Source organism: Elephantulus edwardii, unplaced genomic scaffold (genome assembly GCF_000299155.1).
Source record: "Elephantulus edwardii isolate Elephantulus edwardi_28Jun2011 unplaced genomic scaffold, EleEdw1.0 scaffold00011, whole genome shotgun sequence".
In the NCBI taxonomy this organism is placed as follows: Eukaryota; Metazoa; Chordata; class Mammalia; order Macroscelidea; family Macroscelididae; genus Elephantulus; species Elephantulus edwardii.
The window spans coordinates 23,582,335-23,607,299 of NW_006399761.1; the positions used below are offsets into that span (position 1 = coordinate 23,582,335).

At 40.2% G+C, this 24,965-nt stretch overlaps 1 protein-coding gene across 3 annotated transcripts in view; it reads right to left on the minus strand.

Annotated features, from left to right (window-relative positions):
* The window catches only part of EHBP1 (EH domain binding protein 1), a 411,111-nt gene that overhangs the window by 323,064 nt on the left and 63,082 nt on the right, over positions 1–24,965 (minus strand). For all 3 annotated transcript variants that reach the window (XM_006880956.1, XM_006880958.1, XM_006880957.1), the window contains one exon: positions 14,336–14,389. In XM_006880956.1, the coding sequence (XP_006881018.1) occupies positions 14,336–14,389 (54 nt within the window). The remainder of the gene's footprint in view (positions 1–14,335; positions 14,390–24,965) is intronic.

Below are 24,965 nucleotides of genomic sequence, written 5' to 3' on the forward strand. Positions count from 1 at the left end.
GGGTTTAAAAGACACAGAGGAGCTAAAAAGCCTCTCTTATTGGTCATGGATATAAACAGTGGAAAGACTGGTTAAGTGACCTCAAAAAAATATACATATCTCATTCATTTCTTCCAGGGAAGACACAACACCACAGGTTGACAAAATACCTTTCAGGATATTTATCAGGTTAGCAATGGGCTTTCTGGGTTGTATTTTAAATTAGAGGTCAATAGATCTTCAGTGGAGGAACTTGTTTTTCTGTGGGGATTTTGTTTTGTCTCTAGCTTTGGGGTGTACTTCCCTTTTTCCTATCAATTCTCTCCCCCTCTCTCCCCATTTCTTCCTCATGAGTGGGTCAGGGGTTAGAGAAGAATTAATGTATCAGACCACAGTTTTCAGAGGCTGCAAATCACTTAAGAGGAACATCTTTGTCTCAAGGAGCAGCTGCTGATTTTGAGGCACTTGCCTTCGGGTTGGCAGTGCAGCTCTTTACCCACTACACTACCAGAGGTCCCTACCATGATTCACAGATGATACAAAAGTTGGTCAAAAACTACCCTAAAGCTGGGGGTGATGCTGGAGGAAATGCCTCATGACGTGTTTCCACAGAGGTAACAGTTACGAGAGGCCAATTTACCAATTATTCTAACACTTCGGGTCCCTAATGAATCAGACTAGAGAGTCTGACAGAAAATTTTGGTTTAAACTCATTATCATTATCTCTCTTTTACATAGTCTTTTTTCTGCTTGGAATTCCCTCTCTCCCTTATCCAACTACAGCTTTTCTTGAAAATTAAGTACCGTAGTTACTGCCTCCAGAAAATTTTTCCTGTCTTCATTGGTTTTAAGATGCATCATAATTTCGTGTGGCATGTAAAAAAAGTTTTTTTTAAAAAGGGGAACTTACAAGATGATGGTGACAGTGGAAACATAAGGAGCTGAAGGAACAGTAAGCCACATGGAAACGGGCCACCATGGCCCTCTACAATCCTCTGATTATTGATAACTGAATAATTAAACAGTTGATTACTGGTCTTCAATATGGATCGAGATTCAATGTCAAGAGATCAAAGATTTCCAAAGAAGAATGGGTGAGTACCCCTACTGCCAAGCCCACACCACGACTGCAGTTCCAAGAGGGCTCTGCGGCCAGACCCCAGGGATCCCCTCAGCTGGGATGGATGACAGGCACCAGGCCCAAGGCTGCGATGGAGCCTCCACACTGCCACAGAAGAGACTTGTTCAGGGAAGAATTCTCTGAACCAAGATGGTGGAAGCAGGAGACACAGCACGGTGAGCAGGAGGCCTGGCGGGCTGCACTGAAGCAGGCTACACAACTTAAATGTGCCAAAAAGTCAAACAGTTGACTGCTGGTCATCAGTGTGGACTGGAGCTCAACATCAGGAAGACGGAGATTCTGGGGGGAACATGGGTGGATCCTGCTTCCTCCCTCTGCCTGCTGCCGAGCCCACATTGCTGCTGGGGCCAGGGCCCACGGGTCCCCTAGCCTAGATCAGGTGGCGAGCGCTGAGCCCCACGGCAGAGCCCCTATGCAGCAGGCAAGCTGTGGGCACCCAGCGCAGGAACAGGGGTTGGGGTGCAGTGGCAACAGCAACAGCAGCAGCAGCAGCAGCAGCAGCAGCACCACCACCACCACCACCACTACCACCACTACCACCACCATGGAGCTGCTATCCATAGGGGAAAGTATCTCTCTGTCAGTGAAGATTTCCTTGGACAGGTCAGAAGAGATCATCAACACAATGGATTGATTAGGACTGTCTACGACTCAATAACACTTAACAACAGCAACATCCGAGACGGCAGACATCCTCAGTACACCACATCTTTTGATTTCTTGACTACTGCTGCCAAGAACTGTTTAGACCTAGGGAGGATCTCTTCATGACTCTCAAATCCCCTTCTCCATTTATAAAGGGGGAGGGCAATGATGCCTATTTCAAATTACAGTCCGACCATCTGGTGGAGGAGAGGGGGTGTAATGGTGGCAGCACAGGAACTGGGGGTGCTGTCCTTGGCCATGGTCTTCATTGAGACACAGGGTCAAGACTTGGGGGGGACTTCAGTAGGGGCGTGTGCCACCTAGCCCCCAGAGTATGTCACCCAGCCCTCGGGGTGTGTCACCTGGCCCTCAGGGTGTGCCATTCAGTCCCTGCAGTGAGCCATCCAGCCCTCGAGGTGAGCTGTCTGGCCCTTGGGGTGAGCTGATTTGCCTTCAGAGTGAGCCATTCAGCCCTCGGGAGAGCCATTCAGTCCTTGGGGTGAGCTGTTTGGTCCATGAGGTGAGTCATTCAGCCCTGCGAGTGTGCCATCCAACCCCTGGATAGAGTCTTCAGGTCAGTATACAGAGAGTTTTATCTGGGCCACTTTCCTCCACCTCCTCCCCTAGTACACCTGTAAGTAGCACCTCCAAAACCCTTCTATTCGTAACTCACAAGTTTGTTTTCTCTAGGTTTGCTCCCTTTCCTATAGGTAACCTTAACACTGAGTTTTACTCCAGACCTGAACCCTGAATTCAGTTCCAGAGACAAAAGGGAAATACAACTGCCAGCTAAGGAAGCAAAGGAGGATAGATCCTCAGGGTTCAGCCAGCCAGCCTCTCTGGCCCCACCGTGGCAAACACTTTGCAGTCCAGAGGGCAGTAAAGATCAGGAAAATATCTTCTAACAGAACAAGAAGGCATGCAGCTTCAACCCAGGACCACTAGTAAGGTGTTAAAGTGGGCTCCCCTTCCCATCAACATTCCTGTTTAGCATGAAGAAGCCAGAGTCTGTGCCCCACTCCCAAATGAGAAACCCACAAGTGAATAAGACAGTTTCTTTGTTTAAAAAAAAAATCACCATTGGACTATGCTTACCATTGCCCTGTGTCTTCTGGTCCCCACCGGATCATTCTCATTTCCTTCACCTACTCCCCTCCACGCACCAAACTGTGCAGCCCTGCAATTGCATCCCTGCCCATCCTCACCCTTCTGCTCCCAACTCTCACCCCTTGTATCTCCATACATGTTTTTTTACAATAAATAAAATTTAAATTTAAAAAAAAGTTTTAAAACCCCTAAAACCTTCATTGCTGTTGAGTTGGAACCAACCTATAGCTGACCCTCCAGAGAATTTTCAGGGGTTTTAAGTCCATGAGAGGAGATTTCCCAAACTACAGTGTTGTTCTACAGGTACCAGCGCCTCCTTATAACTTGTCCAAAGTCCATGAGATGATGGTACCTCATCCTTACTTCTCACAAGTATTCTGGCTGAATTTCTTCTAAGACATATTTGTTTACTCTTCTGGAAATCCAAGGCATATTCAATAGTCTTCATTAACATTATAATTCATCAATTATGCATCAAATGCATCAATTCTTCTTTAGTATTCCTTATTCACTGTCCAACTTTCAAATGCATCTGAGGCAACTGAAACTATCATGATTTGGATCTGGTGCACCTGAGTTCTCAAAGGGCCATCTTTATTTTTCAACACTTAAGAGGGCTTTTGAAGCAGATGAGCATTCTGAACAAAGTGGTAAAAAGGTGAAATTACAAGCCAAAGATTACAAAGCTAACAAGGGGTAAAATTATCTATCAAGTTTCAGCTTCTATAGAAGTAACTTTCTTTCTATTTCAAAGAAGCTCAGACAAAATTTGATAAACTGTATCCATGACTAGAAACAAATGAGCCAATAAAATGAAGTGGCATTATTTCAATTTACAAAAAAGAAATGGAAAGGCTTTGTGGAAGGGAAAAAAAAACCTCACCCCTCCAAAATTCTGGTGAAGGATTTGTTCTAGAATTCTATTTTATAATGTCTATGAGCAGTCAAATAATTAAGTCAAATTAAGTGTGGGGCAAATATGAACAATAATGAAAGAGTACATTTATTAATTTAATACATATATATTTCCCTATAAGTATATCAACAAATAAAATCTATTAAGTATCCTCGTTAGTTTTGTTTCAGAGGATTCCTTTTCCTAAATGTTCCTAAAGGTGGTGGTTACTGCACAGAGAATAAGGGCATAGTCCCTTGCAGAAAGAAAAGACTGGATGAAATTCTGGCTGGTTTACTATAGAACCTTGAGCAAGTTACTTGGCGTTTGTCAACCTCTGTGTCTTTATTTTTAAAATAAGGTTATTAGTACCTGCCTCACAGAGTTCCACTGTAATAAGAAAAGGGGATAAAGCATTTACAACAATCCTCACAGTACCTGATTATATAGTAAGTGCATAATATATATGCTGGTTACATGGTGCTTAGTCAGAACCAACCTACAGCTGACCCTTCAGAGGGTTTTCAGAGGCAGTAAATCACACTGTGGGAGACTCTCCTTCCTTCTCTCGCAGAGTATCTGGTGGATTTGAACTACTTAGCTTTATGCTGGTGACTAGACCAACAAAGAGCACTGTGTTAGGGTTGTACATTATGAGCTCTTTTCTGTTTGGAGGAGATATTTTCTACTAACTGCATGCTCCATTCTTCTGCTGTTGCTACTGAACATCATGGGTGAAGCATCAAACTTTCTTTATTGACTATGTGACTACAGCACAAACAATGTAAAGAAATGTAAGGCCTTCTCTTTTCTGTTCAAAGAATATACTTTCTCAGTGTCAGGACAATTTGTTCTGATCTTAGAAGGGAACACCGTAGGCCTTTGAAATTTCCCAGTTCTTTCTATGTGATTTGTAAACTCATTTAAAATGAAGGTAAATGTGAGAGTGCAGTCTTTTCACCCGCTATTTCTGCTATTTCTGGAACTGCTTCTCCCGGCAAGGGTCAATCTCACCATTCACCACTGAGGGGAGCTGCAGACTAGGAAAAGGTTTCACATATGGGTCAAAAATATTTTTCCCGCTACATCTTCCCAATTTTCACTCTTCTGTTTTTTTATTATACAAGTTTATTTACAAAATTTGAATATATTATTTTCCAGAACAGATTCTTCCAAATTCCCTCACCCCTCATCAAATTGTACATCCCACTGATTAAACTTTCTTTTAAATCAATTTGATAGACATACTCTTACCATTTGGAGATCTTACCAGAAATAAGTAGGTTCATACTATAATGATAGGCTCTCTCTATCTCCATCACTGTTCTATTTTTCTCTATAGTATTTATCTAACATATTATATATTTAACATATTATCTAAGGAAGCCTGGTCACATTGTACATAACGTATCAGGTTGCTTAACAAAAGGTAAGTGGCTGGAATTCATCAGCTACTTCTCAGGAGAAAGATGCGTGGCTTCTTCTCGTTAAGATTTACAGTCTCAGAAACTCAATGAAGAGTTGGCAATGAATTAACCCACAACTCAAAAAGCACTGCTACACACACACACACACACACACACACACACTCTGTGAGGAAAGAGATTTTTATTTACTTCTTATATTACATCATTTCCAGCAGCAGGAACAGTATCTAACACATAATAATTACTCAACAAATACTAATTCGTTACACAAATGGCACAAGCTTGCTTGCTCTAAGTGAAGAACTTGAAACACCTGTTGCAGAAGATCAAGGTCTACAGCCTGTGATATGAATTACATAGCAACATCAGAAAATAAAGATTCTCACTACTGGGCCAATAGGCAACATCATGATAAATGGAGAAAAGACTGAAGTTGTTGCTGATTACCATCTTGTTTAGATCCACAATCAACACCATTGGTATCAGCCGTCAAGAAACTAAAAGACACAAGAAAAGTCTGCTGTCAGTGACCTCTCTAATGCGCTCAAGAGCAATGATCCTCTTAAAGAGCACTGTGCTAGGTTTATATCTCATGAACACTTTTCTCTTTGGGGGATACTATCTGGATGCTCCATTCTTCTGCTGTTACTACTGAATACTACTGGTAAAGCATCAAACTTTCTTTATTGACTGGGTGACTGCAGCACTAACAAAGTAAAGAAATGTAAGGCTTTCTCTTTCTATTCAAAAAGTATACTTTTTAAGTGTCAGGATGATTTGTCCTGATCTTAAAAGGGAAAAGAGACGGACTAAAGAGATGTTGCTCACAGGATTGCTAGGGGTCATAGTGAACTCGATGGCACTTAGCAACAAGATCCTTACTTAACTACTGAAATCACAAATTAATTAATAAAGTAAACCACTACTACCAGAAAAATGTAGTGCTTGTATTAAATTCTGCTTAAAAGAAATTATCAAAGAGCAGTTCTTCAGACCCACAGATCATTTAAAGAATAAGGTGCATCTGCCTGATTTAAGTCATGGTCTTTTCAATCACCTGCTATGCATCTGAGAACTGGACAGTGAATAAGGATGACAGAAGAAAGATTAATGCCTTTGAGTTGTGGTGCAGCAAAAGTGTGCTGGGTGTTGCATGGACTGCCAAAAGAACAAACAGGTAAGTTCCAGCAGAAAGTGCAATCAGACAGCTCCTTACAGACAAGGATGGTGAAGCTTCATCTTACATGCTTTGGTATGTTCGGACAGACTATTCCTTGGAAAAGGACATCATGCTTGGGCCGTCAATGAGATGGAGACTGACACATTGGCTCAACAATGGGCTCAAGTATATGAGAGATTATAAGGATGGAACAGGATAGGACAGGGTTCAGATCTGTTGTTCACAGGATTCATACTGGACTTGACAACACTTAGAAACAACAACCAATACTTTTTTTTAAACTACTGAAATCACAAATTAATTAGTAAACCACTACTACCAGAAAAATGTAATGCTTGTATTAAATTCTGCTTAAAAGAAATTGTCTAAGAGCAGTTCTTTAGTCCCACATTTAAGATATAAGGGCATGTATCTTGAGATCTGGCCTGCTTAATAGACACTTATAGTTGTTCTAATTCTGTGGGGCATTAAGTCAATTATACGGCCTCATAGCAACCCTATGGGAAACAGACAGAAACTTTGTCTTTATATGTTATAAACTGAACCCTGTCCTCCAAAACTAGTGCTGCGATCCTGGTTTCTACACCCACTGTCTTAAATTGGGAATGGGCTGTCTTTGTTCTCTGTCAATTCTAGATTCTACAACCATGGTTTTAATTCCACTGGAAATGGGGATCTTTGTTCTCTGTCAATCCTAGCTTCTACACCCTTGGTTATAATTCCATTGGCAATGGGTTGTCTTTGTTCTGTTAAGGAGAAAGGATTAATAAATACAGTATATTTTTAGTCAATCTCTTTTGAGTTATGAAAAAGACTAAACAATCAAACCAGGAAGGACAAGGCAGGACATACGCCATCCACAAGGCCATCTCCCCGGAACCGGGAAACAAGCTGAAAGACAAGGGCCCTCCTCCCTCCCGAGCCAGGAGAAAAACAAAGTCCTGCCCTCCAGAAGGTGCCATAAAGTTTTCTTTCTAGATTCCAGAACACTGAGAGAATAATTCTTATTTGTTAAAGTCACTCATTTTGGGCATTTCTTTCAGAGCAGTACCTTAGAACTAAGACACTGAGTCAGAATCAACTCAATGGGACTTAATAGTAACAATGAAATTATATGATTTCAGCAAGAGGCCAGTAGCATTAAGAGATGTAGGGTCATAATCCATCTTATCTGTGAAAAAATTGTGGAGGAGCGTGTCAGGGAGTAGCCTATTTGCCATGTGGCAAAACTGGAAAACTAAACTTAGTGTCAACAAATTTATTCTAATGGGGACATTTTACAAGCACAATGGAAGCGTAACATAACCCAAGTAAGCTTCTGCTGTGAGAGCACGAGGCCCTTGTACACTTACCGCTACTGTAACCTTTCACATTTTTCAAAAAAGTTGATGAAATGCTAATATCTCTCTTAAAAACTCGGCCCTTACAGAGTTCTGTTTGGGATGATGAAAAATTGTGGAAATAGATGATAGTTTTGTGAGTTAATGCTACAGAAGTGAATATATATATATATATATCTCGCCACAAATTTAAAAGTTACAAATGTATTCACACTCAAAATAAGCCTTACAGAATTTCTAATAGTTCATTCATTTTTATATTATCACTTAATTCATTCACTCCTTCCTCTTCCAGCACACTGAGTATCTACTACATAAAAAGCATGATGTATAAAAAGATTACAAACTAAAAGCCAAAAAAAGGAAAGATAGAGGGATCAATGGACTAGAATTTCTCTGTTCAAATTACTTAACCAAGCTATCCAAACAGGGTCTGGTTAACATCTCAGAAAACTGTTCCAGATTTTCTAGAATATGTAAAAACAGTTACTACACTTGGATAAGTAAAGTAAAAATGGTTGGTCTCTGTAAATAGAAGTTAAGTCCTCCTGAAAACTACTGAGGGAGAGTTATTCAATTCCATTCTATCTTTCAGGTGCAACAATAGCACTTTCTTTTTCATTCTGTTAAGGTTTATGTACACAAAGTCATCCTTCAATACTAAGTAGCTCACACAGACTGTGAAAACTTGTTTGAATGCAAAGCAAGCAGCTAAGTGTACTGGTCTAGTGCCCTGAGTCCCATTATTCACATTCTCTTAGAGTTACGGCTGCTTGCCATCACGTCACCTCCACCCTCACGGGACTGCACACAGAGGAGGAAGCCACCTTCAGGTCTCCGGATGCTTGTGCTCATTATTGCCTCTACTGTCAACTCATCTCATTTATGGGTTTCCCACTATTCGCTCTTTTGGCCTCTACTTTACCAACATGATGATCTTTCCTGCTCACCTGAAAGGAAAAGTATGCAGTCTCGGGTTCATGCCTTTACTTTACAGAAGCATCCGGCTGTGTGTCTTCTACAATTGATCTGTTTGTTTTCTTGGACTTCTACAATAAATTCAACATTCTTTGCCAACACCACAGTTCAAATGCACCACTTAGTTTCATTTCAGTGCTTTGTTACAGCATATAATTCACGAGGGCTTTCCCCACCCCCGGCACCTCATTGCCACTGCATTAGGTGTAAAGCAATTTTACAAAATACTTCTGAAGTTGGGCAATGTAAATGAACGTGATTTACTGTCACCTTTTTTTTTTCTAATTTGCATTTAGCTGGAGCTCTTTACCTTAAAAAATGCGATTGTTTTAATAAACACATCATACTGGTAAAAGAGGTCAAATCACTAATTCCCTATGAAAAGAATTGTGCTACAAAACCAGCACAAGCCAACAACACCAAAGTCATAAGACATTTTAGCTCATAAAAATGTACTCAATAAAACCTTTGTTATTCTCTTGCTTCAGGTTCCTAGCAAGCCTTAATTATGCTATCATCATTACTAATAGCACAGCCCTTCCAAATGATGAATACCTTTCCTTTCTGTCACCGTAACCCATTAGTACTAGATTTCCATTGGTACTGATCTTTCCAACTCTCTGACGCATAACAAGTGATTGCAAAGACCTGTATCAGACGCACCTTAGTCTCCAGAGAGACACCTTTGCTCTTCAGTACTTTGGAGAGGTCCCTAACAGCAGACTTTCCCATGGCAATACGTCTTTTCATTTCCTGGCTACTGCTGCCGAGAGTGTTGACTGTGGAGCCAAGCAAACTAAAGCTGTGAACAATCTCAATCTCTTCACCATCCATCCTGATGCTGCCAATTGGCCCAGTGGTGAGAATCTTTGTCTTCTTGACATTGAGCCTCAATCCATATTGGAGGCTGCAGTCCATGACCCTCTGCAGCAAGCGCTTCAGGTCCTCCTCAGTTTCAGCAAGCAGGGTTGTGTCATCTGGGGATTGTTGATAGATCTTCCACCAATCTTGACCCCACATTTCTCCTCATAGAGCTCAGCCTCCCGGAAAATCTGTTCTGCATACAGGTTGAAAAGGTATGGAGACAGGACACACCCCTGGTGTACGCCCTTCCCAATTTTGAACCATGCCGTGTTTCCTTGCTCTGTTCTGACAACCACCTCTTGGTCCAAGTATAGTTTTCGCATTAGCACAATCAAGTGTTCTGGGATTCCCATTCTTCTCAGAGTCAGCCACAGTTTGTTATGATCCACACAGTCAAACACATTTGCATAGTCAATGAAACACAGAGATACATTCCATCTAACATTAGCTACAATATCCCTAGTACCACGACCCCTTCTAAACCCAGCCTGGACTTCTGGCAGCTCTCTGCTGATGTGTTGTTCCAGTCATTTTGGATAATCTTCAAGCAGAATCTTGCTTGCATGTGAAATCAATGATATTGTTCTATACTTTCCACACTCTGTCGGGTCACCCTTCTTTGGGATGGGAACAAATCTAGATCTCTTCGAGTCAGTTGGCCAAGTGGTTGTTCTCCAGATTTCTCGGCACAACTCGGTGAGCACATCCAGGGCAGGAGAACTGATGCCTTTGAGCTGTGGTGCTGGAGAAGGGTATTGAGGGTACCACGGACTGCTAGGAAAACAAACAGATTCATCCTGGGAAGGGTCAAACCCGGCGGCTCCTGGGAGGCAAGGATTCTGAGGCTTCGTCTAACATACTTTGGACATGTTGTAAGGAGGGATCGGTCCTTGGAGAGGGACATCATGCTTGGGAGGGTGGAGGGACAGTGCAGGAGATGAAGGCCCTCTATGAGATGGATTAATTCAGTGACTGGGGTAATTGGGATGGGTGTATCGGAGATGGTGCAATTGGCACAGGACAGAGCAGAGTTTAGGGCTGTTGTACATAGGGTCGCTATGAGTCGCAAGCAACTCGACAGCACATAACAACAACAACTACAGCAGATCTTTCCATAAAAGATGGGCTATATTTTCTTTGATAGCTGCGAGAGCACATCTGCTACAGAAAGTAGTATCTTCCCTGACACAAAAAGTTGGTTTACATTACAATTTCATTTTCTTTCTGGCTTGGTGCCCCCCGCCCCATCTAATACTGCAAATAACTTATAAAAGCAAAAAGTAGAGGAAAGAAACTGTTGTCTTAAGAATCCAGAGTAAAAAAAAAAAAGAATCTAGAGTAAGAAACTGTATTCATGAAAAGTATTCATAATCTATTTCAGAAATGAAAATGCATAGAAAAAAATGTTAATATGGATTTTTAAAATATACAAATTAGAAAATTTGTATTGATTGATTCTAAAAAGGAGCACCCAATAATTCCTTTAAATAATAGATTTATAAATTTCAAAATTAAAATCTTTGATCTATAAATTAATTTTCTAGAATTTTATTAACCTACTAACTAAACTGAAGCTGTAGACCTAGAAAAGTCATCGGAGATAATTCCATAAACACTCTTTGCTTCACAGATAAAGAAAATAAATTCCTGAGAGAGATTCAAGGTTGTCTGGTTTTGAAGACCTAACACCATGATTTATACTCAACTGTACCCCAACCTAAAGTCTTTGTTTCCTCTGGCGAGGGGAGGGAGCACCCAGTCAACACACCTTATGAACAGCCCCTGCCCTCCATCAGTAGATGCCTGCATAGTTCTATGACACTCAACACGCCTGGGCAAAGTTTACAGACTGAAGGAAGACTACGAAGGAAGGCCTGGTGATCTGTTCCTGAAAATCATCCATAAAATCCCTATGGAGCCCAACAGTCTGACCCACAGAGACCTCTGTGCACAAGACCAGAAGGCATTTTATTCTGCTGTCTAGAGTCTTGGTGATGGTGATCAACAATGAGTTATGCAATGAAAGAAAGAAAATGCCAGGGTTTTTTTCCAAATTCATATTTGAGGAGACAGAGAAAAAAAGTAAACAGGAAATCCTTCTGCTATTAAAAAACATACCCATGGCCTACACTCTCCATATAAGCCGTGTTCCACCCACAAGTGCATCATTCAGAGAAAGTCTCCCAAAATCATCTGATCAGACATAAAATCTAATTCATACAATCATTTGTGCGGCGATGTTTTCCAGGTAAGATTAATCATGTAGCAAGAACAACTTTCTAAAGAAATACCGTTTTCACATACTTTGTCATTTATTAGAATTCAAATTTGACAGGTTTATTCTTTAATCCATCAGATTAACAGAGACTTCAAATGCAGAATAATAGGTCTGAGTACTGAAAATCAAGACTCCCCACTGGGCTAGCTTTTGAGGTTGTAACCCATGTCATGAAGAGTTACTGGTTTTTGTGAGGTTTTGTTTGTTTTCATTTTCTTTCCCCCTAACCTTAGTTGCTACCTGAAGTATAATACTCAAGCCTGTCACTACACAAGCCAAAACTGCTGTGAACCTTAATAAATCTCAAATGGTTCATGTGAAACCAAGCCTACAAATTCCCCTACCCTGTTTGCAACCTTACATCACTCACTAGCTATCATTTCTGCAAGCTTTTAAATGGCCCACCTACTGCTGAGGGAAGTTTAAGACAAATTTTATCACTGAAATGCAATACACAAGTCAGATAGGAATCGAAAGGAAGAATATGTCGCAATGCGTATGTATATATATTTTTTGGTTGGTGTTTTTTGGTTTTATATTTTCTCTATCACACTGTGTTTTTTACAATCATTCTTTTGTATTTTGTATCTTTTTCTTTTATTGTGATTTTAATGAACATTTACAGAAAATTTGAATTTTCATTCATTCGTTGTTGCACATTTTCCTCCTTCTCCCTCCAATGACTTTTTTTAAAAATATGTATTCCTTGTCGGCAATACATATTTTAAGCGTCCCACACACACAGTTTTAGAGGGTGTGCTGGTGGTCTACCCAAAGGTACAGAGTTCGAATCCACAAGGTGTTCCTTATGAGAAAGATGGGCAATCTCTCACATAATTTATAGGCTTGGAAAACTAGCTGGAGAGTCTGCAGTTGTAAGCTGATTCCAACTAGAGGGTCTATAACAACAACACACTTTCAGAGTACAATAAAGATGTTGAAGAAAATTTCCATAAAAGCTAATATTCATTGAGAACTTTTTGATTTTCACCACAATCCTAGAGTCACAAGGCTTAAAAAACAGACACTTAGAGAAGTTAGGAAACAGTCAATTGACTAAGAGCTTGTAAGGAGAAGGACTTGGAATCAGATCTCTCTGACTCAAGCCCACATTCTCAATCAGTATACTTTAATTGCCTGCCTCCTGTAATACTCATCAAATCATCATTTACTCAACACTTACTATATGCCTGGTACCACAAGCCAGTTGGCATGGATTTGAGCATGACTGTACATCCATAGAGTTTTTCTTCTGAGTCCTAAGTGGACTCAAACATGTGCAGCCAAAGGTGGCAGTAACTATGTGTACCACCCAGAGATGCCTATATGCCTTTTAGTCACCTGAGATTTCATAATATATAAATTATAGTTTTGTGCTTTTTAAAAAATTTTCTTTTATATTGGTTTGCTTACAGAGTTTGTATACATTGTGTTTCACACAATTCTTCATTCACATTGGGTTTCATATGATCATTCCTATTATGTTTTATAAATCTAATCACCAATGAACTATGCCCATCATTACCTTGTCTTGCCAGATCCCTGCCAGATCCTTCCCATTTCGATTGCCTCTCCCTCCACCTACTAAATTATTCGACCCTATGATTTCCCCCCGCCCATCCTCACCCCTCTGCACCCATCCTTTCCACCTTGGATCCTCATACACCTTCTACTAGTTACCTTTGTATTTCTACAATAATGGTCTTATGCAGTATTTGTCCTTATGAGACTGAATTAGTTCAATAAGCATAATGCTCTCCAGTCCTTCCAAGTTATGCAGTAATTTTCAAAATCATAGCTCGTGAGTGCTGCATAGTGTTCCATCATGTGAATGTACCACAATTTCTCAATCCCTTCGACTGTGCATGGGCACCTCCTCAAGCATGGATACCACCAAAATTAAAACCTATGTGAGTTAGGACAAACCACATTTATGATTGCACAGCTTTGTCTATCAGAGGCTTCAGCTGCTTGAAATCATGGACTTAAATGTTGCGTGCTTTGCTATAGCAGACAGGCAGAATCAGGAGGCAGTGCGATGTTACCATGGAATATATAAGGAATAAAAAAAAGGATCATACAGTCAGTCACCCACTAATTTTCTGACTAGAATCGTTATCTTCATTCTCAGGCATAATACAAATGATCCAGCGTCTCTCTCTCACGTATACTAACTGGCAAAATGCCAATTCTCCATCATCAGAGTGAATCTTTATGATTTATGTCTTTTTTTATGCGTATATGTATGTATTAAAATATACCTGTATGTTTCTATATCATGTTTCTACTCCTCAAAGAAAATAAAGACAGGATTTATAAAGATAATAATAACAAAAGGCAGTAACTCTGATATCGGCTACTATTTCCTTAAGGAAAAATAAAAAATCAGTTATTTATCACATTTTTATTTTCACAAGGTAATGTTTCTCCTACTGCCAAAATGCTAAAGCACCTTTAATAACACATAAAAAAAATGTGAAAGGAATTTGCCATTAGCTTACATTTTCTATGACAAATGTCCACTCTTTGTCTTCAAATTCCTCTGCATGAGGATCCTGTAATAAAAGCAAAATATGAAATTGAAATACACATATCCTTGGTCAAATCTATCCCCTCTAACAAATACAAAGAGCCTTGTTTTTTTCACCAATCCTTAAAGAGAAGGAGGCCGAATGGCTAACTTGGCAGAAATTGCCATAATTTCTGTAAATGTATTATTCCATTGTAAGACATTTTCTTCTTTTACTCGGGTTGCTACCCACGGCTGCCTTCTATCACTGCATCCATTACAATAATAAACTGCTAGCAGACAGGAACATTAGTGAAGAAACTAGCAAGCACTACTGGGATTAAAACCCCAAACCTCATTTGTCATAACTATAAATATTTTAAACGAAAATACCAATTGAAGCAAAATTCTTATCTGAGTGTAGACATTTTCTAAGCATCTAGAATTTCAGAGCACTGCACAGGACTTCATAAAGCTGGGGGGGAAGAGGGGAAGATGGCAGATTAGCATGCACTTTTGACATCCACCATTAACCCTGGAAATGCCACAAAATCTGAGGAGTGATGGATCTTAAAATCAAATGAAAACATTTTTTAAAATAAGGCATAGTTTTGAAGGGAAAAATTTATCATGTTGCCAATTATCTGACAAAAGACTGTTTGGAAACTTCTTATGTAAGGCACCCCGGAAATGCGGTGTGTTATGTGCTGGACTGCTAACTGCTGAGAGACTGGAATCTACCAGTCTTTTTATGGGAGAAAGATACAATGGTCCCCTCTCATAGAGATTTTAGTCTTAGAAATACAGCTGTGGGTCATTCCGCAAACTGGAACCAACTTGAGAGGCCTGTGGGTTTGGCTGATGGCTTTGTTTCTTTTTTCTTTTTATGTAAATGACTGGAGAGGCATTACATGGGTTCCCATATGCTAGTCCTTATCTCTGAAGACAAACACAAGAACGCTAATCTAAATAACTATGTTGCTGGTGTCTGATGCTCAGCTGGCCCTCTAGTGGGTTTTCAGAGGCTGTAATGCCCAGGAGATGATAGTGTTCATTTTTCTCCTGCAAAGCACCTTGCGGTTATGAACTGAGTGCCTCTGGGTTGGCAGTGCAACTCCCAACCACTGGGTACCAAAGCTCCGAATTATGTTGTTGTTGTTGTTACTACTGATTGTCATCAAGTCAAGCACAACTCGTGGCCCCCTATGAACAAAAGGCTTGAAGCCTTTCTATAACTATCATCATTTCTCAAAGTTTATAGTTTCCAGAGGCATGTTGTTTAGGAAGTGGATGACACTCTTGCTTCCAATTATATCTCGCCTCTCAAAAAAAACCAAAATCATCAGATTATACATTCATCAATCTGAAGCATTACCAATGGCAATGTATCATTTTATTTTCTAAACTTCAATTCTGTAATTGAAGGCTATATTGTTAAGAACAAGATCTTCTGGTTAGAAAGTACACAGGGTTTCCCAGTGATTACGAGCTGGCATATCCCTTCTTACTACAAACAACAAGAAAAGTTTTGTGAGTGAGACAGTATCTGGACTAGAGGGTATGTGTGTGTAGGATTTCCATAACATCAGAGTAAGTTAAACAGAGCAAAAGAAGAGTGAGCATTCATTTTATTCAAGTTATGTGTTAGAGGTGGGGGAGAAAAGGGGGTACAAAGAGTGAATATTTAACAAGTTGTTGTGAATCCTCCAGTGAGTTATCAGAGGCAGTAAATTGAAAAGGAGGAGATTTCTCATCCTTCTGCTACAGAGCAGCTTGTGGACTCCAACTGGGTGCCTCTGGGACTGTAGTACAGCTTCTTACCACGAGGCCACCAGCGCTCCCTATTTAACAAAGGGAATATTTAACAGACTGGGGTTCTGGCTCGACAACAGCAGCCCACTCCAAGAGAGAGTGCACACACAAGGGGGAGGAGCCCTGCATTTCTCTACTGGGCTTCAGCTCCACATACTTCTCATGTGGAAGTCTCTCATTTATGAGTAATCCCACCTTGTTGTTGTTAATTGCTGTCGAGTCGTAGACGACTCATAAAGACCCTATGAATAAAAGACCTGAACACGTGTATAACTATCATCATTTCTCCAAGTCTGCAGGGTTTCTGGAGGCAAGCTATTTTGGAAGTGGATGCCACTCCTGCTTCCAAGCTTGTTTCAACTGGGGAGTTCCACCAAATACTGTCCATCATGGGTAACTGTTACCGCATTTGACACATCAGTATCACAGTGTTCAACTTCACAGCAACCAAGAGTTACCTCTGTACAACAATGCACAGACCAGTGCTGTGCCAATTATAAGAATGTGTGACCAAAAACAATTAAAAACAGACCCAAGGGCCATAGGCCCCCAAATTTAAGAACCAAGGTAAGGTTCAAACTCCATGAGCATTCCGCTGCTCCCCCAATCTCCTCCTATTCTGATGCCACATGTTTCTTCATATAGTCTAACTTCTTGAATGATTTGTTCAGCATATAGACTGAATACACTTGAGGAAAGGATAAAGTGTTAATGCACATTTTCCTTCCTTTGAATCCATTATATATTCCCTTGCTCTGTTTGCATAAGAGCTTCTTGATTTAGGGATATATTTCATGGTGTTGTTGTTGACTACCATCAAGTCATGAACGGCTCATAGCAACTCCATGAACAAGAGACCTGAGGTCTTTTTATAACTATCATTTCTCCAAGTTCATAGAGTTTCCAGAGGCATGTGGTTTAGGAAGTAGATGCCACTCCTGCTTTCCAACCTCTCTTAAAACTGGGAGTTCCACCAAACTGCCAAGTGCGATAATGGTTACACATGGTGGACAATATCTGGTTAGCTAACAGATTAAGGAAGACTGGCTTGGAAGCAGGAGTGGCATCCACTTCCTAAACATGCCTGTGGAAACTCTTTGAACTTAGAGAAAGGACAGTAGTTATAAAACAAGGTTAAAGTCTTTTGTTTAATGGGTTCAGTACCGGATGGCACTTAATAACAACAATATATACTGCCAAGTGCTTTTCTTCCATTTTGGACTTCCACTGGCTCGACTCCGTATGATGGCACTCTTATTTTGGTTGAGGGTCTGTGTAGATTGTTTCATTGTTTAAGCCTCTTGTCAATAAGATCTCCAGGAGGACCCCTGCATTTAAGGCTAACCCCTTTTCTCCATTTTGGAAACTGGGTGAAGTGACTGGACTCTGTAAGACTGACTGGATCCCACCTTAGTTTATTAATTAATCTTCTGTTTCTACTGCCACTGTTGGATTTGACATGTCCTTATCATTTTGTGCCTAGAACATTTAAAAACAAAATTTATTGAGGCATTCTCCAATATTATAAAAATAGAAGGATAACTATTAAGACATGTATAAATGTCCAAAAGGGGAAAAAAGATAGAAAAAGTGGAAACGTGGAAGGACAGATTAGTGGCAACGACGCACTGGGACTTGAAAAGATGGTGTCATAACAGGCATTGAGCAATGCTAATTAATCATATGGCAGACAGTGCATACATGAAACACAAAAGCAAAGAAAGATTGTACAGAACACAATGTGTTTGAATGAAACACAATGTACATTAATTAAAAAAAGAAATACGAAAAGAAGTTACCAAGGCATTTTTTTTTCAGTTAATCTGTCTACCTTTCAGTCAATCTTATACAAAGAATAATTTTCCCAAAGAATAGTTCTGATCATAATACTGCCAACTCAAATTTCTTTAATGACTCCTATTCACTGTAGGATAAACTCCAAACTCCTAAATTACTTCATTACTTTCTGTTTTATTTACTTTTTATTATAATAGCACTGGCACCTGGCTAAGTCTGAGCTACACTACAACAACTATTTTTATGCATAAATGAACACAAGGGAGTTTAAAAAAAATGGGGGGAAAAACACATTTTGGTGATGGATATGGGGGAGCCCAGAACACTTAGTTGTGCTTATGCAAAACCTAGACCGGGAGGCTATTGTCTAAAGAGAGCAGGAGACTACTACATGGTTTAAAATCAAGAAAGGTGTGCATCAGGGCTGTCTCTTTTCTCCATACCTAATTCAGTTGGTATGAACAACAAATCATTTGAGACGCTGGGCTTTATAAAGAAAAATGTAGCATCAGAATCAGAGGAAGACTCATCAGCAACCTGCATTATGCAGAATACACAACTTTGCCTGCTGAAAGTGAAGATGACTTGATATGCTTGTTGAAGAAGATCAAAGACTACAAGCTTTCAATATGGGTTATATATAAACATTAAGAAAATAAAAATCCTCACCACCAAGCCAGCAGGCAATATTATGATAGACGGAATGAAGATTAAAGTGGTTAGTGATCACATCTTACTTGAATTCACAATCAACTACCTTGACAATAGCCAAGAAATCAAAAGACACTGTACTGGGGAAACTGGCTCTATCAAGGACCTCTCCAAGGTGCTGAGGAGCAGGGATATCAGTTTAAAGACTAAGGCATGCCTGATTCAAGTCATGGTCTTTTCAATTCCTTCCTATGAATCTGAAAGTTGGACAATGAATAAGGATGTCAGAAGAATCAATGCCTCTGAGTTACGGCGTTGTAAAAGAGTACTTAATGTTACACAGACTACCAAAAGGACAAACAAATATGTCTTGGAAAGGGTACAGCCAGGGTGTTCCTTAGAGACAGGGATGATGAAACTTCAGCTCAGATATTTTGGGCATGCTGTTAGAAGCAACCAGTCCTTGGAAAAAAGACATCATGCTTAGAAATGGAGAGGGTCAGAGAAAGAGAGGAATATCCACAATCAAATGGACTGGCCCAGAGACTGTAATAACAGGACTAGAATCACAAGGATGGCAAAGGACAGGGCAGGTCTGCTGTTCAGAGGATCTCTTTAAGTCCTGGGGGACAGAAATTGGGGAAAGGGGAAAAGGGAAGGAAGTTCAGAAGTCTGTAAAGGTATAGTGTTCCAGCCTTGTCCTGCCCATGAGCTAGATGGACAGGGGGAGAGGACAGGAAAGAAAGGCTGAGGAGATCATGAGATGTTTCCACACCCACACTGGTCCAAGTCATAAGGCATGACGCACCAGTGAGCAGACAGTCAACCTACCAGCCTTCTTACTCACCCTTCTCAGCCCAAGGCCATTTTGGTTTTTAGGAAACACCGCATAGCTCCAGCCAGTGGCTGTTCTGTGCCACAGAGCCAACCCTGACTCAAAGCAACCTTACAGGACAGAGTTGTTTCCCGGGCTGTGATCTTCACGGGAACAGCTCACCAGCCCTTCTCCCTCACAGAGCTGCTGGTGTCCTTTTAGCCCAGCCCTTCACCACTGGGCTACAAAGGCTTCTTCCAGAACAGTTAGGACCATAATGACAAGAAATAGCATCAAAGCACTCACTGACCTCTGACCATGTCCTGATTGTTGTACAAGGTGTTTAATCATAGTAGCAAACTATGAGACTGGGCCTATATTCACTGGTATTTAACAGAGCAGAATATAATAGCCTAAAGGTACAACTTCTCATAGTACACAATAAATAAATGTCCCCAGGTATATGACTTTAAACCTCTGGTGGCCTAGTGGTAAGAAGCTGTGCTGCAATCCTGAAAGTATGAGGTTCAAAACCACCAGAGGCTCCATGGGAGAGGAATGGATAATCTCCTACTGTGTGATTTAATACCTTTGAAAACCCATTGGTGGATCAGCTATGGGCCATTTCTGATTCTGATTCAATGGCACACAACAACAATCATTTAATTTTACCACTATATTTCCAGGACCTAGAAAAGTACTTGACACAGTATGGACTAAAAATACTTAACAAATGAAATAATGAATATGTAGACTAGACTAAACCAGTTACCACCAGATTGGCTCTGATTCATGATGTCCCTATGTGAGCAGAATAGTGCTGGTGGCCTGGTGATAAGAAGCTGCACTGCAATCCCAAAGGCACACAATTTGAATTCACCAGCTGCCTCAAAGGAAGAGGCTGGGCAATCTCCTCCTGTATGACTTACTGCCACCGAAAACCTGCTGGAGAGTCAGTGATGCGTCAATTCTGATTCTAAAGCAAACACCACCACCAACATAGGGTTCTAAGACTGTGACCTCTCAGAAGCAGACTGCTCCACCTCTGTACTGAGAAAACGGGGGTGGGAGGGTTGAAGTACCAACCTTTTGGTTACTGTAGTAGTTAATCGTTTGTAGTACTCCATGACTCCAGTGAATACACACCTGGCGGTACAGTGGCAAAGTCATCCCACAGTCATTTGAACCCACCAAGTGCTCTGTAAAAGACTCAGCAGTCTGTGTCTGTAAAGACTGACATCCTTGCCAACACCTAGGTCAGTTCTACTCAGCAACAGTGAGTGTGTTTCTTTTTATAATATTGAAGTGTTGACATGTGGAGATGTTAGCCCAAAGGTCAGTGGTTCGGGCCCTTCAGGAACTTTGCATGAGAAAGATGGGGAGTCTTATTTCAGAAAGATTCACAGCTTTGGAAACTGGACAAAAGTCACTACGCATTGGAATAAATTTTCTTTAAAAACAAAGATAATATATTCCCCAAAGAACTTGACCTAAAGAATAATTTAATGGGACCAAAGATGACACCTTGACAGGGCAAGCCAATAAAAATCTACAAAAGCAGGAGCCAAAGAATTCATTTTCAAGATAGTATTAATTGTCAAACCGCTTAAAGATGGCCTACCTATGCAATTAACCATTGATGTTGTTGACCAGACAAAAACAACTGGAAAGAAAATTGCTTCAAACTTCAATTAAGTCTTCTTTATATCCTACTCCACCCTCCATGGCTTCCTTTCTTAGAACTGCACTGAAGAGAAAAAGTGAAAATAGCTTCAAAGATTCATCAGCTTTCGCTAAACTCTAATAAGTATTTTTCCAAAACTTAGTAGAAACATTTTTAATATCATTCACATGCAGGCAAAAATTTGATTTCTGGTTAAGTCATAAAAAATGCAGCCTAGTGATAACATTTTCCAAGAGCACATTCTCCACACGCATGCCCTGGGAAGCCCACTCTAAGGACAAGAGCTTCCTTTCCTATGTGCAAATTTCCAATTGACTGGAAGCTTTCAGTACAAATACAAGGAAGGGATTTCTCAGCCAAGGTTTGCACTTGAATATTTTCACTGCTGTTCAAAAACAAGATCTCAAAATCACCATGAAAGTATATAAAGTTTCACAGATACATGGGAGAAAAGGGGGCAATGCTCTCCCAGGTGATTTACAGACTGAGAAACCCAACAATCAGTTCTAACTCTAGAGCAACGAGTGAGCTGAGTCTCTCTGGGATCTGGTCCTTCATCAAATAGCACCAATGTGCTCCGATATAACTGGTGGCCCTAAGAGGCCCAGTGAGAAGTGATGGCCTCTTCTGAGACTGTCTAGTGGGAAAGAAAGACTGACCAACTCTGATTGAGAGAAGCCTCCTGGGGACGTAGAAATGCCTTCATTACAACCAGCTTAGCAATAAGACCGCCGAGTCCTGACTAGTGGTATTCACAACACTGAAGAGAAACAGGATTTGCTTTAAGTTTAAAAAAAAAAATAAAAATCATGTTTAGACAGCCACTGATTACAGACATTTTTTATAAACCCCACAGGCTCTGTGAAGACTGTGATTGCTAAGAATGTCAGTCTTATGACAAACTGGAGTCAACAATGCCTGTGAGCCTAACCTCACGTTCTTTGAAAAGTGACCGTATTTCAGAAAGAGTTGTTTAACTGCATCCATTCATTTCCTCAATTAGAAAAAACAACACCCCAATATGCTACATCAAAATGCTCAGCAGATCATGTAAGTCACCCTCACTGATAATACAGATATGACTGTCTAAACTTGTATTCGTAACAATTTTTATTCTAGAATGTTGTTGTTGTTAAATGCCGTCGAGTCGCAGGCGACTCATAGCGACCCTATGAAGGAGAGTCCTCGACGCTTGGGTGCCTTTCATCCTCTCTCCAGGTTCATAGGGTTTCCGGAGGCAAGCTATTATGGAAGTGGATGCCACTCCTCCTTCCTTATTCTAGAATAGACAATCTAGAATAATGGAAAGAGCAGAGTTGAAGGCAGTGTGATGGATGAATTACCTTCCATTCTAATCTCAGTTTCCTTATCCATAAAATGGGAATAATGCTCGAAACTGTGAGTTGCTGTGACAAAGTTCTGTTCTTAACTACTAAGCTTAGAAGATCTTCCTAATAAGAGAAATAATGAGTAAGAGGGGCAGGGTTTTACTCAGCTGGTTGAAAAGTAAAAGGAATGGTCTGAAAACAAAAAAAAAGATAAGCAGGCTTTGTTTTCTTTCTGTTTTTCCCCGGATAAAATATCTATCGCATAAGTGCAGTACATGTCAGACACGGAGCATCAATTAATGTTATAATGTCAACCCTATCAATGTCAGAGCTATAAAATATACATAAACCATTAAGATTCACTTAAAAGGTAGAGTACCTATGAAACACAAGGGATGAATTTGTTGATGAGCTAATATAGTAACATTTATCATACTGTTTGGTTCTATTCATTCCTGCAGTACTTCTTGGATAAAGGAACTTAATACTTTAGATTACCAAATAAAACACAGCTTTTTATCCAATTATCTACTTAAGCCGTATTGCTTCACTTATTTACTTTTTGTCCTAATATATGTAGATTTTCAAAAATTCCACCCATGACTAAATTACACTTCATGAAATGCCCTTGCAAAAGCAAGTTAAACATAATTTGAATGTTCAAAGACAAGATAATGCGTGAGTTTTCTAATCCCACAAGCAGCAAAAGGTTAAAATTTTCACATCTTTGTTCCCAACTTTTGTTTGTTTAAGGGCAAGGAGCTCATTAGGATGGCAAACAATACAGCGCGCGCACGTGTGTGTGTGTGTGTGTGTTATTATGTGTGAGGACTCCTTTACAGGACAGGCACAGGCAGCACCAGGTCAAACATGACATCTGTTCATACAATTGTATCTTTCTGTAGAATTTGTGGATTAATTCAAAGCAGCTACACACAGTTCTTATTCAGACATACTTTAGTGCAAGAAGGGGATCCTGGAGGCATACCTGTTAGGGTGCTAACCACAAAGTCAGCAGTTCAAATCCATCTTCTTCTCCTCTGACACTATATTCAAAGCCTTGGAAAGTCAATGGTGGGTTGTGATGAGCTGGGATCAACTTGACAGCATTGGGTATGGTTTATATTTGATTAATACAAGAAGAACCCATGTGAAAAACAAGGAACTCATGAACTATTACACAAAATGGGTGACCCTGGAGGACATTATGCTGAGTGAAATACGTCAGTCACAAAAAGACAAATATGACATAATGCCACTGTTATAAAAGAGGACTGACACAGGAGTTGAGGGGAGACTGAGAAAGATGGGATAAATAATGTATACTGCAGTGAAACAGATGAGGGAGAGTACTGTTTAAAAGGGATATATGATTAGATATTATTGTTATGACCGGAGTCCAGAACAAAGGGTGCACAGTAGAGTGGACTTGGGGGGAGGGACTATATAACAATGAAAGAATTTTTTCTTTTACTTTTCAAAAAGAAAAGCTAATTGAAGGGGGAGGGATGAACAGGGAGAAAAGTGCAACAATGAATGAATGGAAATCCAAAGTCTCTGTAAACTTAAAAGAAGGACCCATGGTGGGCAGATCTGGGCTACCGATCAAAGGCGAAGAAAGCTGACTCACTAGCTATTCCACGGTGAAATATTGGGATAGTCTGGTTCTATGAAGATTTCCCTGGAACACTACGTGACAACTGTCCTCTGTTCTATAGTGTTGGAACAGACACACAAGAAAGCGTATCATGTGTCGAACTGCTAACCAAAAGGTGGGTGTTTCCAATCCACCAGTCACCTTGTGGGAGAAAGACGCACCGGCTCCTACCACTAAGTTCACACCTTGGAGACATGGTGGATGATTGGTATGAGTTGGCATCCACCTGAGAATAGGAGGTCGTGCAAGAAAAGGCTTCAAGAATTTCCAGTGGTTTCAAAGCTGCTCACAAGGAGGTTTATCAAACAGTTCAAAACTAGAGCAAATTTACACATTAAAGGACAAGTAGGAGTATGCCGTAAGCCAGACATTTGGAACCCAGGGCCTGCCTGTATTTCAAAAAAATATGGATGATAGTTAAGAAAAAGCTAGGCACATATATGTATGTATACACTCACATATATATACACACAGAGTTATGGTAAGCTGCCTTTTGAATGCGCAAATGGAATTTTGCTTCAAAAATGTACTAGTTATAAAATATGAATATCAGTAAGAAATCAAATGTTAATTTAAAACATCTTATTAGTAAGCATAAAATTATTAATTTAAAAATGTATCATGTTAAAAAAAAAAGAAAAATGTATCATGTTATCACACACAGATCACAGAATGAATCTCAGGATTAGTAAGAATGCCACAGAACTCAGCTGTTCACGGGAAGAGCATCAATGAGGGAGTTTTTCTTTTGCTTTTCAAGGAGAGGAGCAAATGGGGGGCGAGGGGGGTGGGTTGTGCGGGGAGAAGGGTGCAACAATGAATGAATGGAATCCCAAAATCTCTGTAGATGTTCATTGAAATGAAAAATAAACAACCTAA